General features: G+C 52.5%; 1 protein-coding gene across 1 annotated transcript in view; it reads right to left on the bottom strand.

The window, feature by feature from the left end:
* C2CD2 (C2 calcium dependent domain containing 2) overlaps positions 1-15,757 on the bottom strand; it is a 51,513-nt gene that overhangs the window by 5,213 nt on the left and 30,543 nt on the right. Inside the window, exons 7-13 of the mRNA XM_028126542.1 lie at positions 15,169-15,274; positions 13,157-13,221; positions 11,187-11,311; positions 10,524-10,698; positions 9,620-9,733; positions 7,448-7,575; positions 5,757-6,066 (exon numbers count right to left, since the gene is read on the bottom strand). Of these exons, the coding sequence (XP_027982343.1) occupies positions 5,757-6,066; positions 7,448-7,575; positions 9,620-9,733; positions 10,524-10,698; positions 11,187-11,311; positions 13,157-13,221; positions 15,169-15,274 (1,023 nt within the window). The remainder of the gene's footprint in view (positions 1-5,756; positions 6,067-7,447; positions 7,576-9,619; positions 9,734-10,523; positions 10,699-11,186; positions 11,312-13,156; positions 13,222-15,168; positions 15,275-15,757) is intronic.

Below are 15,757 nucleotides of genomic sequence, written 5' to 3'. Positions count from 1 at the left end.
CAGGAACGGGAGGTCCTGGAGGACCCCATCTCCAGAGCCCATTCCAGGGGTCCCTGCACTGAAAGTTGGCCTGGGGTCTGCAGCCAGGGGCTAGGGTGTGAGCAGGGGTAGTGTTACGGGTTGGATCTTATCCCTCCAGAATTTGTTATGTTGGGGTCCTGACCCCCAGGAGCTCAGAATGGGACCTTAATTTATAGACAGGTCTTTAGAGAGGTGATTCATCGACGGCGAATCAGGGCAGGTGCTACACCAACACGCCTGTGTCCTTATTCAAAGGAGAACTGTGGATGCAGGTGTGCCCATGGGGAGGGTGCCGGGGGGAGGGCGGTGGAGGCAGGGGTGGGGGTCACGCTTCCACAGGCCAAGGAAGGTCAAGGACGCCAGCAGACACCAGAAACCTAGGGAGAGCATGGGGCAGAGTCTCCGTCATGGCCGGCAGGAGGCCCTTGGACTTCTGGCCTCCGCAGCCGGGAGAATGTCCATTTCTGAGCCTGAGGCTGTGTGGAATGGGACAGACCAGCATCTGGCTGCTGAGAAGCATGGGTCTGCACCAGATTCAGAGGAGGTGGCTGGGTTCACAGTTCTCTAAAAAGGGAATCTACACGTTTTTAAGCAGCCACTTTTAACTCTTTTAAATGAAATTGCACTTGGGGCGCCTGGGTGGCTCCGTCAGGAAAGCCTCTGACTGCTGGTTTCGGCTCAGGTCATGGGATCGAGCCCCGCATCGGGCTCTGCACTCAGTGGGGAGTCTGCTTGAGATTCTCTCCCTCTGACCCTCCCCCTGACTCGCATGCATGCTCGCTCTAATAAAAAAAAAAAAAAAAAAAAAACTTTAAATGAGATTGCACTTTAAATGACTAAAACTCAAATTCTTGCCATATCAAGATGGAATATCAGGGACTTCCAGCCTGTGAGTAAAATTGGGAAAGTGGAAAGACCTGTGTGCCGTATTGACTTGAAACGCTCCTGCCGGCAGCAGTCTGTCCCACAAGCTAGGGTCTGCTCCCGCGCGGCCCATGGACAGGGGCTATAACGGGCCGTTTTCTGTGCTTCCATCCCCACGCAGGCTCTCCCAACAGGTCTGTAGTTCTGTTAAATCTGATTGTTCAATATCCATACGAGAACCGAATGATGTCCTGTGTCCCCTGGTGCACGTCATCATAACTCACCAAGTGTGGGTGTCCCCTAACTTGACATGACTTGTCATGGCTTCTGTGGGGACAATACCCCTGCCTCGGATGGAGGGGTCGTGTGAAAGGAGAGACTGAGGTTTGCAAATCTGTAGGCTGGAGCCCTGCTTATGTCTTATCCCTAGCAGTGATGCACCCTGCCCCACGAATGGGGGCCCCAGGGCAGAAAGCCTGTGTGCTCATGCCTGGCTCCCCTCTGCACCTAAGGGATGCTGTCTGAGCTGGCAGGGAACGGGTGCCAGCCCCGAGAAGTGGCCAGCAGGTCTGGTAAAGGACCCGTGCATGGGCGGTCACCGGGGAAGGCCTCCTGGGAGCGGGATGGGTCTCAGTTGTCAGAGCACCCCAGAGCACAGCCCTGCACTCCAACACGGACATGGACAGGTTTCCGGAACAGTATCAGTCTTGAGAGGCACGTTGGTAGCGTGTGCAAGACAGGATGCAAATCCCTCCCTGATCCGCAGCTTGACTCAAGCGAGAAGAATGACTAGCGTAAACGGACGTCATTCCGTTCTCCTTTCTAAATAGTCTAAATAGTCTAAAGACGTTAAGGTCTGTTTAAGCTGGGGCATGAATCACAATGACCTTTGGGGTAAATAGTGCCAGAAGCACAAGGCCACAGAGGGGACACTGACTGCACCACTCCGCGGAGGTGTGAGGGTCCAGGACAGAAAGGCCAGCGCACTCCTCCGCCAGTGGGAAGGGACACGGTGTGGAGCTTCCTCAGCTCCCTGGGGCCGTGGCGTTCTGTCTTTGGTGTCAGCCCTGCCAGCACGCATCTGTCCCCTGAAGGCACCGGGTAGATCCGGGGTCAACAGTGCATTCGGCTATCCTGGACTAGAGCGCGTTACCCTGGATGGTGGGCGTGCCCTTCATCCCATCCGCTCAGTGCCTTAAGGGCCAACGCCAAGGGCTCCCTCCGGGAGAAGACAACATTCTGTCTCCAGCGACCAGCCTGCCCCGCAGATTTCAGATTGTCAGACCCCATGATGGTGTGAGCCACTTCCTTGAAATGCAGCACCTTGCAGTTCTGTTTCTTTAGAGAACTCTGGCTAAGACAGCAACTAACAGTTTGGTATGTCACGCTTGCCTCTGGGCCCCCAGAATCTGTCACCTTTGCTGATGGGGAAGTTCACAGTGCCTGAGCAGGAGCCCGAGTGGTCTGAGTTTTTTTGTTTTTTTAAAGATTTTATTTGTTTATCTGCGAGAGAGAGAGAGCACATGAGCAGTGGGGAGGGGCAGAGGGAGAAGCAGACTCCCCCCTGAGCAGGGAGCCCGATGCGGGGCTCAATCCCACGACCCTGAGATCATGACCTGAGCCGAAGGCAGACGCTTAATGACTGAGCCACCCAAGCGCCCCGGTCTGGGTTTTATAAAGCTGAGCTCCTTTAGTCCAGACCACCTCAGCCACCCCAAGAGGCAGGAGCAAGACCCAGACCTCGCTCGCAACCCTAAGGATTCCTTCAGGTAAAATCTGGAGAGAAGGTATGTGAAATTCGAAGCAAATAGCCAACATCTTAAATGGGGGACAGAGAGGAAGGAAAAAAAAATCTTTCCCTGGTTCTAGCAAGGTTAAAAAAAAAAAAAAATAAAACCACAAAAGAGCCGGAGAATAAACAAATAGGAAGAACTTCAAAAATAATTATTCTAAATTAGAGCTTTAATACGGCAAATACTTCCCAATTTACTCTTGTTTATGTCCACAGACCCTAACAGACATGAATAGGTCACTGAAGAATCCATCTCAAAATCTGAGAGGTAGGAAAACAGTGACCAGACGTCACTTTGCACGTCGTAGTTTGCTGCCCAGAGAACAGCTCTCGAATTCAAGCCAAACCATAGATAGTCCGTTCAGAAAAGTGACTGCTTGTTAGAACCAGGGCCCGGCTCCGGTGCATATGCACTTGACGGGGTGCGAGGCTGGCTGTCCCCTGAGCTGGGGGACAGCGCCCCGCCCCCCGAGGGGTAGACGTGCTACAGTAACCCCACCAGCGCACGTCTAAGGAGGAAAATGGGGACACTAGCATCCTGGGCAGGTCACGCTGGGAAGGAACAGGGAACAAAGGAAAGGGGAGATCAGCTTCCTGCTGTCACAAAATAAGCTTTTCTCGAGGCAAGGCTGTACTCCAATGTTTGGGGAAAAAAAAAATATAAGACAGAAATAACTTACTGTGTAGGCAATTAATTCTGGTTGGCATAGCGATCCTCTTAAGTTAAAGGGAATGAGCGCGAGATGACGAGAAGAGGTCAGAGGTCAAAAGAAAAGTATGCGGGAGCAAAACAAGAATGACAGACAGTGAGTCCCGAAGCATCGCGCCCGCGCGCACGTGACGTTACTGGGCAGGACATCTGGCAAGGTTTGGGGCGGTTTGGGGCTTTTGTTTTGTTTTTTTACTTTTTAGTATTTTTCAAAGTCTCCATCAATACTTTTGTTCTTATGGTAAAGTCCACAGAACACGGACTCTACCGTCTTAACCATCTCTAAACACACAGTCTTGTTACGGACATTCCCGTTGCTGTGCAACAACATGGATGCTCGGTTAAGCTAAAAATCAACCTGAATTGGGGGACTGGCTTCCCTGTATTGGCTTGCAGCGTCACGATAATGTGCATTTCCAACCAGCGAAATTGCAAGAGAATTCTAAATACGCCGGCAGTCTTGGGGACCTATGTGAACCCCTGCTGTGACTGGACATACAGGTGGTTCTCCAGCCAGAAAATGAGCTTCAGTTTAAAACGGAGAGGACATTCCATACAGCCGCTCCCTTGATCCCCGGGTAGAAAGCTGAAAATCCTCAGTGCACAAAAACGCTTTGGCACCCGTAACACAGAATCGTCTAGGGTTCTGACAACATCTCCTAGAGACGCAGTGCCCAAATCTCTCAGAAAACACTGGAATAGAAGCAAGTTTGGAAGCACTGCCAAATACATCCCTTTACAAGTCCGACGCCACAGGCACCACGTCCAGGGAGGTCCCCGTGCCCAGGCTCCAGGGAAGCGCCAGGCACACCTGTCAGCACCCAGGTCCCCAAGAGTGCCCTTCCGGAGGGGTGCCATCCCCCTGGCCAGTGCCAGGAAAGGAGAAGCATGGCCATGGCACAGCCAGGATGGAAACCCATGAGAAAGAACTCTCCAGAAGGAAAAGCAGACGAAGGGAAGGAGGAAGCAAGGGATGAGGGAATGGTGGTCTCTGGATGGACTCAGGGTCAGCGAGGCACAGCCTCTCAGAGTGAACGCAGGAAGGCGGGTTGGGGGTTTGGGGTTCACGAGAAGAGGCAGCGGACTGTTGGCCATCAGAAGGAAGGGGGAGGAAGGGGCGCCCCACCCTGCACCTCTTCTTCTGCTCTGCCCAGCGCACATTGCCTTCCTCGGGGCCAGGGGAGCTCCCCCGGGTGGTGCTGACCCCCTAGACCAGGCCAGAGGGGGCTAGGCTGTCCTGCACGCTGCAGGCTTGGGGCTGCACCCTGGCTTCTACTGCCTGCCACCAAAAGCACCCCAGCCCCCCGCTGTGGCCGCTGAAACTGTCTCAGGACGCTGCCTGTGTCCCTGGGGGGCGAGGGGGGCCACAATCACCCAGTTTGAGAACCACTGGTCCGTGACGGCAAGAACAGAGGAGCGGAGCAAGGCAGCAGCAGAACAGCTTACCAAGGTTCCCGACCTCAGGAGTGACTGCGGTTTCCCGGAGTCTGCATTCTCGGGGGGCCGGGGGGTGGGGGGGGGGTGGCGAGGACTTAGCACTGAGCTGCACCCAGGACTCCCAGCTGCGCTCAGGCGCCTGCATTCTGTCTCCCGTCCTGTCTCTGCACCGGGATCTCCTTATTCCTGCCTGGGAGGGGGGTGCATCCTCACACACAGAGGAGGCTCGGGAGGCTTGACCTGCCCATCTAAAAGGGACCTCAAGCCCCTAGACTACAGTCTCTCAGAAAGGCTCTTTAGGTTACCATCAGGCCAGAGCACTAAATAAATGGCACAGGCTGACAAAATCTGCAAATGCAAAGCATCGATTTAGTGCTGATGGAAAACAACAGATTATTCTAATGACGTGACTGCTCATCACTACACACACATTAAGTTAATGGTCTCCTTTTCTGGGGGACTTATCTGCCCGTGGACGCTAGCAGGACCCAGCCCTGAGGTCTGGCCAGCTTTTAGTTGGAGGGAAGAGTCTGAGGCACAATGAGCAGAGCTGCCAATCCTGCAGGGAGCCCAGTCTCTGCTGGCTTTGTGCGGAGTCGCCTGGTGACCCCCTCTAAACGTTCTGGAGGGTTCTATTTCGGGGGCGGGGCAGAGTGCAGACAGAAGAAGGGGCGCCTCTAGGCATGACCACAAACTGCCCCGCTCAGTGCAGAGAGATGGAAGGATTCTGAATATGCCGCCTGCCCACCGGCCCCAAGCAGGCTCACCCCTGCCACGAGGGTGTGCTTGCTGGGGCAGGGTGCCGAGGGCGGGGTGGATTTGTAGAGGAGAAGGGAAGGGAAGCTGGCGATCGAACTGAAGGTTAGCTTGGAAACGGGCAGGAGAGAAAAGCTAGTGGGTGGGCGGGTGGGCGGGGGGCGTGGGTGCGGGTACCTTTATGCTTCTTGGCAGCGCCCGGCTCCGAGACACTCAGGGAGCTCTCCGACAGCTCGTCCCCATTGGGGTCCAGCGGGGCCTGGCTGCCCCATGCCGAGGCCTGTGACTCCTTGTCCAAGTCCCACGAGTCTAGCTCGCTCTCCTGGGGCTCCGGGGCCGGCGGGGCAGAGGCTGAGGCCTCGTCCTCGGGGGGGGCAGGAGTGGCGGCCGCCCCCACGAGGGACGGGGTGTCCTCCTGGTGGGCACCGTCCACGGAGGCCGAGTAGTCCAGCATTAGGGCAGCGGCATTGTCCTGAGATAGTGAGGCCTGTCCCGGGACAAAAGAAGGAAGTCAGCTTGAGGGGTGGGGGGCAACGACAGGCGTCTTTCCCAGGAGGTGCGGCCGTGTTTCACAGGGACTGAAATGCAGCCAGTGCAGGTCTCCCCTCGCAGCAGAGGGTCAGGGGCCCTGGCTGCGAGGGGCGCCTGCGTTCACAGGTGGAGGGGTGTGGAGGAAGCAGACACCCTTCCCCAGCAGGGGGGCCCGCGGAAGGGAGAGACTTCCTTCTAAGTGGCAGACAGCGCACAGGGAGGCACAGGAAGTGGGCTATAGATTCAGTGTGTCTTTTAACACTTCTTCCTACGGGAGTTCGCTTCCTGCAAGCAGAAATTAATCGGCATACACACTGTAGCCTAAGAATTCTGGTCTCTGTGTCTAAGACAGGTGCAGTGCTGCCCTAACCCTTGGGGCCCGTGGGCTGGAGGGTGGGAAGGTGACTGCAAGGGCAAGGGGCCAGGGGCTCCCCGGGGCTGCCCCGCAGTTCACAGGGGAGCCCGCTTCCTGACAACTGCACTTGGCTGGCCGAGTGCCCACTGACTCAGGATGGGGCCATCTGAGCCTCCGTGAAACAGAGTCACCGCAGTGGGCTGGACACGTTAAATGTAAAGTTTACGTGGGTTCCTAGTGGTTCCAAGATACAGCCTTCGAGAAAGCAGAGGACATGGTCCCAGACTCCTCGTGCCGCCGCCCCCTGCTGGCCGCCTCCGGAAGTGCATTCGGAGGCCCGAGGCACCACGTGCCAGCCCTGCCAGTTGGTACTTGGCACTGGCCGCCGAGGCCCTGAGTATAATGGCAACACTGGTGAGTGCCCTCCACACCTCCCCTGGCCCACCTCGGCGTGAGCTACAGACTGCCGCGTTCCCCTGGCCCCTCCGGGTGCCAGCCCACCCTCTGTGTTCACCACGTCTTCTTGCTCCTCATCCCTCACAACGAAAGCCCCTTCCTCGCTGGCGTTCCCCTTGTTCATTCTGAGATGTTCCACACGCATACAGGACCCTCGCGCAGCCCCTGGCCCTGGGGGGCTGCCCTCTCTGCTAGCCTTTGGAGACATGTCGACCCGCGAGAGGGTAGCGGCTCTGTCCCCAAACTGGCCTTAGTCAGCCCAGTCTTTCTCTTTCAAAAGCTTTTCTTCACATGGTTCACCAACCCCTCAACAACCAGAGCATCCCAGGCCAGAAGCCTGCAAGCTTCCTCACGAACGGGGTGAGCTGCATAAACACAGGGCCGTGAGTGAGCCTCGTGCCGGGTGAGGAACGGGACCTGGCCCTTTGCATGGAGCTTTCTGGACGTCATCAGGAGCTCGGGCTACCTTCCACCAGGAGGAAGCCAGGCTACCAACAGATACAGCCCCCGGGGCGCATGGCCGCACCTTGGAGATCCCTGATATGATGATGGTGCTCTTCTTCCGCGGTGACTTGACCTTCAGCTTTGAGGACTCGCTGAGCTGGCGGATGGCGACTTCTGCCACGGGATCCGAGCCGTTCAGCACCAGCAGCTCTGCGGGAGGGAAGGCGGCACTGAGCACATTACACACCATTCTGGGGACCTCCAGGGCTGATGGAAATGATCCCCAGGCAGGGGCTGGCAAATCGCTTCCGGAAAGGGCTGGACAGTAAACGGGTTAAGCTTTGTGGGCCGGCCTGCGCCACGAACTCTCACGGCGGCCTCAGTCCCGTGCAGGCAGCCTGAGCCTGTACGGAAATGATCGGACAAGGCTGGGCTCCGATGGAATTTATGAACAGAAACAGGGCCGGGTTTGGCTCACAGACCCCCTTGGTCTATCGCTGCTTCTGGATGGTTCCATGCACTCACTACTGTGTACTTACTCAGATTTCTGCACTTTCTTATATGCCAGTCATACCTCCATAGAGCTGATGAAAAACAATGAAAGCAGGAAGACCAACAAACAAAAAAACCTCTGACCCCTTAGAAGATTTTGAACTTTGGAAGGCAATGCCTTTTCCTTTCCGAGAGTGGTTCAACACAGTGAGCTCCTATGAGCCAGTTCATACGGGCAGCTCCTCCCCATGGTCAGTACCCCACAGGTGGGGTCAACATCTGTGGGACGCTTACCACCTAGCAGGTGCTTGCAAAGGGCTGGGAGCACACTGTTTTGTGTTGCCATCCCACACCCTATGAGGCAGGGGCCTTTTTTATGCCCATCTGAGACATGGGGGGATGCCAGGCAGCCAGGGGGACGGCATGGCCGAGGTCACTGACGCCGAGCTGCAGCCTATCCCTTCACTGAGGCAGCCCCTGCTCAGGCAGAGTCGAACAAAGCGATGAGAAGGGCAGGCATTAACGGGAGTGTCTCCTGCCTCGGTTTCTGACTGCGGACGACAGATGCTCCATTTCCCAGGGGACTGGCGAGGGGCCGATGCGGCCACACGCTGTCTGGCCAGCACCCACAGTGAGAAGCAAGAGGCTCACGAGGAGGGGGCTGGCGAGGACCCCCCAGGAGAGCACCCAGTGGCTCTGAGCTGTCCTTCAAAGCCCTGTCCAGGTGCCAGGGGTGCCCGAGAAGGCTACGATGGCCCTGGGCAGTGCAGGGAGCTGACCTGGGGGCAGGCCCTCTTGCCCACGGAGTGGGAGAGAAACCCACAGTGGGAACGTCAGCCTGTTAAAAAGGGATCCTGCGCAGGGGAAGGAGTCCCTGCGGTATGGGGCAGCGGGGCACTTGGCCAGGGGCAGGAAACGGGGCATCGGGAGCAGCCAGCCACAGGAGGGCCACGGCTGCATCTAGGAGGCTGCAGCTGGGGGGAGCCTGCGGTTTCCAGAGAACCGTGAGCACTCCCGTGGGGGGGGGGGGTTAGCGTCAGCTTTGCGAGGCTGAGGGATGATCCGAAGCCGTCCGAAGATAGCACCCGTCAGATGAGAGCTCCCTGCCCCCCGTCCTCCGCTCCTTGTCCTATCCTTGACCTTGGCAAGACCAGAAACAGGACTGGGAGGATGGGGAGACGTGAGCCGCAGAGAAGGAGCCCACCTGCCCTTTGTCTGACAGCAGGTCACACCCGAGCAAAGGGAGCAAACGTAATCCCCAAGTTTAGATTGTGCTTTGACTTAGGGAGGCCGTAACTCATCTCTCCAAAGACATTTATTACCTAAACGTGACCATAAAAATGGGGAATTTGCGAGCAGAGTTCTGGGGGAGACCACTCCTAACAAGCCCCTTTTCTGGGACAGCAGAAGACGACAGCAAAGCCGCCTTTAGGACTACACCCCCAAGTCCTGCTTATGTGATGATATTCAGAGCACAGGTGTGCTGAGCGAGAGGAGAATAATGCTCAAAAGTTCTATAACATGAGGCATAAACTGGGTTTTTATGTTTATTTTGTGAAAGCGTCTGCTAAAACTTCACACCACCCCTGGTCTCTGCCTGGCTTCCATTCCCCCAGTCTCCTCCTCAATCTGCTCTTATTACTCAAAAGAGTGCCTCCCAAACTCCGAAAAGGAAATGCTGACCTGTGGGCGGATGAGAAAGACAGCAGGAGAGCCTGGAAGGAGGTGACAGGGAGGACACCCTGAGCACGTGCCCCGTTACCTGTGTCCGAAGAAGAGAAGGTCTTACTGACAGGAGCCCCGTGGCAGGAGATGGCTTGGACTGAGATGTCCTTCTCGATCACCTTCACCTTGACAGGCGTCTTCAGGGGAGACTCTGCCGGGAGAAAATCCGGATCACCATGGCCCCAAAAGCCATCTGAACCTACAGTTCCCGCAAGGTGAAATCACACCTCTCACGCAACCCCAACCATTCGGATTTTTTTTAACAGTCTCTCATTTTTGGGGGGGGGAGGTAGGGTGAGGCAAGTACCCAAAAGAATGCTGGGAACCTGGGTTTAAATAAAATTTCAGAAACATTTTAATTAAGCCAGAATTTCACTTTCTGTTTTGTATTCAAGAACGGTGGTGCCCGGCAACCTGTTCTGGGAAGATAATACATTATCTATCTGGAAGCAGAAACAATATAAATACAAATAAAATAGTAAGTCCTACACTTAAACAGAAGTTGTCTCTGGGGCAGAGGCTGGGGGGACAGGTACAGAATTCAGCTAGATCTCAAGTGACTGCACACCAGGCTTTCTAAAAAACTGATTCTCAACCTAAGAACTTGGCACTGATCACTTACATCTAATGTTTCAAGACAGCGGGTTGTCCCCCCGTAAGTGTAATTGGGTAGTTCATTGAACTAGATATTTAATATCTAGGTTTTTAGCTTCAGCATGCACTACAGGGTTGAACCTTGCCTCGGCATGTCATGTAGTTATTTGAGAAAATAGGTGATTGGCTAAAAAACGAAAAGCTAAGCACAAGTCTGGCCAGTTACCCTTCTTTCTGGGCCATGAGACTGTGAACCACACTCACTCCGGCAGCCTGCGGCTCCTGCCGGCTACAGAGACAAGATGCTCACGGGCCGTGGGCTGCAAGTCTGCACAGGCTGCACTCACCACAGCTCAGCGGGGACGCCCTCCCCGTGTCGAAGCGAGGCTTGGTTTTCACAGCAGTGACAGTAGTGACCACGGTCCCACATGGCATCACCGTGCGGTCTTTTTCTACCTTTGCAGCAGGAGCAGGTGGAGGGGTCTGCCAGGATTTCACTTCACCGGGTTCTAAGTAAGAAAACTGCAGAGAAAGCTGGTTACGCATTTCGTGCAGCGCCAATATCGACCCCTGGGCATGCATGCTGCCCTCCTCTGCAAGAACCTGACTTTGTCAATCGACATCGCTTAGTACTACAGCCTTCCTGTCATTAATCTGGGTTTGCCCCAGAACCGAGAGGTGAGAAGCCCCCTGCTCAGACCCAGCCACTCAGCGCCTGATGATGGGTACAAAGGCTTGGAGACCCAAACGAAATCGAATGGCCCTTTCTGGGTTAGGCGCACGTGACACGGCATCATGGAAAGTTCCCCATGCGGCAGACCACTCAACACAGTCGTGGGCAGGAAGTGTCCCATTCACGTCTAGAAGTGCACAGTATGAAATAGGAGCTCCTCTTAGGTGAGCATCCTGTTTCCTGCTTGAAGCAAGCCTAAGACGGACTGACAAGGTAAAGATGCTCCTAATCTCAAGTGGGTCAAGCTGGAGCTTGGCCACGGTAGAGAATGACGTACCTCTGCAGTGACCGAACCCAGCACAGAGCTGCCGAAGGAGGACCCGCCGGTCAACGTGAAGCTCTGGGGCCCAGAAGGCTGCTTCTTGAATAAGTCCAAAGGAATGGTTGTCATTGCCAACAGAGCTAAAAAGACAGGAGACAAGTAAAGATATGTTTCCACAGGGTTCCATGGGCGCAGGGGTTAGCGGGAGCCGCCACCGCAACCAGAACTCTCAACGCATCCTGTCCTCTCCAACATCGTCCAGGTTCAGGACATTTCAGAACATTCTAGAACACCAGAGACAAAGAGAGGCGGTGGACATGCTCCAGACCAAAGGAGGCGAAAAGAGACAGGAGACTCAAGGCAGAATCTAATCCTGTGCAGGAGTGGAAGGTAACTGCTCTAAAGGACGCGGGGCCAACCGATGAAGCGGAAGGCAGGCGGCAGGTTAGAGAAATCGGTGCAGATTTAGGAAGCGGACAGCTGGGGTGTGGACACAGAAGAGAATATCCTTATTCTTAGGAAATATGCACCTAAGAAAGGAGGAGTACATGGCCTGATACCCTCAAATGTTCACACATTTACCCTCCAGCATGTGTGTGCACACACATTTGTGTGCGTGCAGAGACAGCAAGCAAAATCAAGAGCAACCACCAAGTGTGAGCACAGATAGTAAAGCAAATTGGGCAAGATGTCAAAACTATGGGAGTCTCGGTAAAGGTTCTATGGTTGTTCTTTGTTCTGTTTTTGTTTTTTGTTTTTAATGTGAAATTTCATAGATCCTATCAGGTTGTACAGGAATGAACCTCCAAAGGAGCCAAAGGAGTGGTGCCTCAGGAGCGGACTGGGAGTCGGCTTCTCTCCAGGCAAACATCGGCCCACCCTGGGTTCAAACCTCACTGATCTTATCCCAAGACAACAGAATCAAGGAAATTAGCTCACAGTTCTTGCTAATGGGGGCGCCTGGATGGCTCTGTCGGTTAAGTGGCCAACTCTTGATTTTGGCTCAGGTCATGATCTCAGGGTCCTAGGGTCGGGCTCTGTGCTCTGCACGAAGTCTGCTTGAGGATTCTCTCTCCCTCTGCCCCTTTCTTTCTCTCTAAAATAAATAAATCTTTAAAAACTTAAAATCTTTTAAAAAAAGAAAAAGAATTCTTGCTAATAAACAGAAGCTTGAATTGCTTTTTCCTATGTCTTTGTAACTCTGGGAGATGACAAAATGGCTTGGTCTCTTAGCAGGATAAGCCACGTAAGGGTCCCCCTCTCCTAATTTTGGTACGTTTATGGGCATTTTTAAAAACCTAATACATACTGAAACTCCTGAGTTACACACATGCATACATACAGGTCCATGTTCACGTTCGTGATTTTACCTTTAATTGTTGCTTTCTTGTTTCTACAGCAATGTGTCCAGTGTAAGCTGTTGTGGATTATTTTATAAGGAAAAGCCAGCTGGAATCCATAGAGACAGAAAGCAGAATGGGGGGGTGCCAGGGGCTGGGGAAGGAGGGAATGGGGAAGACAGGGTCTCAGCCTGGCAAGAGGAAAAAGTCCGGGAGGTGGATGGTGCTGATGGTCCCACACTAGTGTGAATGTTATTTAATGCCAGTGAATTTTACATTCAAAAACGGTTAAGATGGGAACTTCCACGGTATATGCATTTTGCCACAATTAGGAACACAACAGAACACGTTTATTAAGGCTAAGAGGTTGAGAAGGGCTTCTTGAAGCCAAGAATTGCCAAATAAAAGAGTTTAGGTATTTGTTTAAAAAAAAAAAAAAGGCAAAAACCAGTTGAGTATATTCTTTTCCCAAATGTATGACCCTGCTAATAACTGAAATGGACTTTCAAGCAAACATTGCCTCGGGAAGACCGGGTGGTTTCAGAGCAGGCCCACCCTGCCCCCCAGCTTCTCCAGGCCGTGGTCAGGGCAGCCGGGTGACCCCTCCCAGAGAGCAGGGCCTCCCTCTACCTGCTCGACACTCACCTTCCGAGGATTGCTCATCCCCTGAAATCTGCAGGTGCAACTCCTTCGACTTGGCATTCAGCTCACTGCAGAAAGGAAAAAAAGGGCTGTGAATCCTTACAAATGCTTTATTTCTTGAAACAGTACTTTTTTTCTGATTATAGAAAGAAATACAAATCTCCATCAGTATAAAGATTATCTGCCACTTCACCATCCCCAAACATTTACTGTTATTATTTGGTTTCTGGTCTCCTAGAATTCTCTGCTGCTTTCTGGCTGATGATGGAGATGTCCTTCTAGGCCCTATCCAACACGGTGGCCACTAGCCACAAATGGCCACTGAGAGCTCAAAATGAGGCCTGTGCAAACTGAGAGCCTGAACTTAATTTCGTTGCATTTTAATTAATTCAAATTTAAAGAGCCACACGTGGCTAGTAGATACTGTGGCTATATATTTATCAAAAAACAAAACACAGAGCACAGTATACTTCTCTTTTGTAACCTGTTTTTTTTCCCCTTAAGATATCAGACCTCTTTCCAGGTCAGAGAGTACAGAGCAACACCCCTTTTAATAGGCATCCATTGTCCTCCTATCTGGCCTTAGGAGATTTTTTTAGTCCAGTCCTTAATAACCAACCCTTAATAATGGCTTGCTTGTTTCTAACATTTCGTAATTATAAACAAGCTGAGATAAACACCCTTATACTCATCTTTGTATACACTGTGTGATTATTTCCTTAGGAAGACTGTAAATGCCAGTCGAAAGGTACATGCATTTAAGAGATTTTTTTTTTTTTTTTTGGATACATACTGGGGACTTCCAGAATGGAATTTCTGGAATTTTCTTCCAATTTACACTTCCACCGGCCATGCTCCCTTGCCTATTCTTTACCAACCTGTAAGGTGAAAAAACTCTCTCTTCTGTTTACATTTGTAATTTCTTTAACTATTCCTGAGATTGAACAACTTTTCGGAAGTTTCTGGCTATAGTTCTTGTTTTCTGTTTTCTAGCTCAGACATTTTTCCCGGTTTTCCAGGAGAAGGCTCATATTTTCACTACGGATTTATAAAAGCTCTTTATATTATACACGGGACACCTGCTGCCAGGACACTGTCCAACTGTTCACTGTTTAAGCCTCAGAAAGCCATCGATTTCTACAGTTTTAGAGTCAGCCACTTCACTGAAATATTTATAGGAGTTTCCCATTACTACTTCTGATAGTTTTAACTGACTTTCTTGCGTCGTCTCGATATGCAACCCTATCACCTCCAAGTGATCCGTTTTGCCTCTTCCCTTCAGTGCTTCCACACCACTCCCTTCCTCCTCTCACTGCACTCCCCCTACTTCTAGAACAAAACAGCGGGTCTCTTTCTCTTGGCTTTAACGGGACTCCTTCTGGTCTTTGTCCTTTACAGTGATTTCTCTTAGCTTATTAAAGAAGTGGCCATTAATCATGTTCTAATTAAGATTTTAAATTAGGAATGTGCAGGAAATATCACTGATCATCTCAGCATGTATCGAGATCAGTGTGTTTTCTCCTTTGATCTATCATCACAAGGGATTCAGTTAATCCATCTCAGCAAGCCATCCGTACGCTCCTGGGCCGAGCCCGGCTTCTTAAGGTGCTGGGGGACGCTACTCCAGGATACATTACTTCGAATTCCTACACCGTTTCTTCTAAATGGGCCGTACTGTTCCCTTTGTTCCCGGTCAGGTTCCGGTATCAACCCGAAGTCTCCTCCCTTCTGCTCCAGACGGCGGGTACTTCTAAAGTCGAGGGAGCCTGACCAGAGCGCTCTCTGGTCAGGGCAGGACGCGGGCCAGGAGGAAACTCATACCCAGAGCTGCCTTCAGAAAGAAACCCAGATTCAACCTAAAGTTACCTCGGTTGTTTAATACACCTCTTCAAAAATAATTTTTTGAATGTTTCTGTTTTGAGTATGGACAGTGCTACACGCTGATTTGGGGACCTGGCAGCCATGAGCAGGTGGGCTCTGCCCTTGCAAGCCCACGTTAACCAGGCTGTACGCACAAGGTGAATTCTTCTTCCCAGCTGAGGTCGGTGGTGTTTGTCGCGAGGGCGCTGAACTTCTGAATGGGATCGTTCAGCCGAACCATACACTGTGGGTTAATGTTGCCTGCAATCAAACAAAGGGGCATTTCTATTTTTTAAATTGCGTTATGTGCATACACATTTCGCATATAATGGGCTGAATTAAACACCTTGACGTCTTGGCTCACCCACATCTGAGGGACTACTCTTTATTTCATTTGCCATTAACAAACTCTCAAAGCACTTCACTTAGGGTTTAAGATTTTCGATCCCCAACTTGCTATCTCTTGGCCTGGATGGTGGACCTCAAGAGCCCCTGCTCCCCGCCCTGGATGAGGGACACTCCCCAGGGGCAACATTACAAAAGCAGATGGGGCCCCCACTTTTGAACAAGATGACCAGCTTGCAAAAGGAGAGGCCTCTGGGGTGACCCCTAAATATGGGGACACCACACAGAGAACCCATATCCGTACTTACGAGGGATGTGTTTTTATATCTGAGCTCAGTCAGACACCTGTTTGGGGATCTGTGATCTGGGTAATGGGACATGTCACTAGTCAACAGTTAT

Source organism: Eumetopias jubatus, unplaced genomic scaffold (genome assembly GCF_037043125.1).
Source record: "Eumetopias jubatus isolate StellerSeaLion01/CBP00866 unplaced genomic scaffold, mEumJub1_p1.0 scaffold_1, whole genome shotgun sequence".
NCBI classification, from domain to species: Eukaryota; Metazoa; Chordata; class Mammalia; order Carnivora; family Otariidae; genus Eumetopias; species Eumetopias jubatus.
Note: the sequence above shows the minus strand (reverse complement) of the source record. Positions and strands in the feature narration are given on the sequence as shown.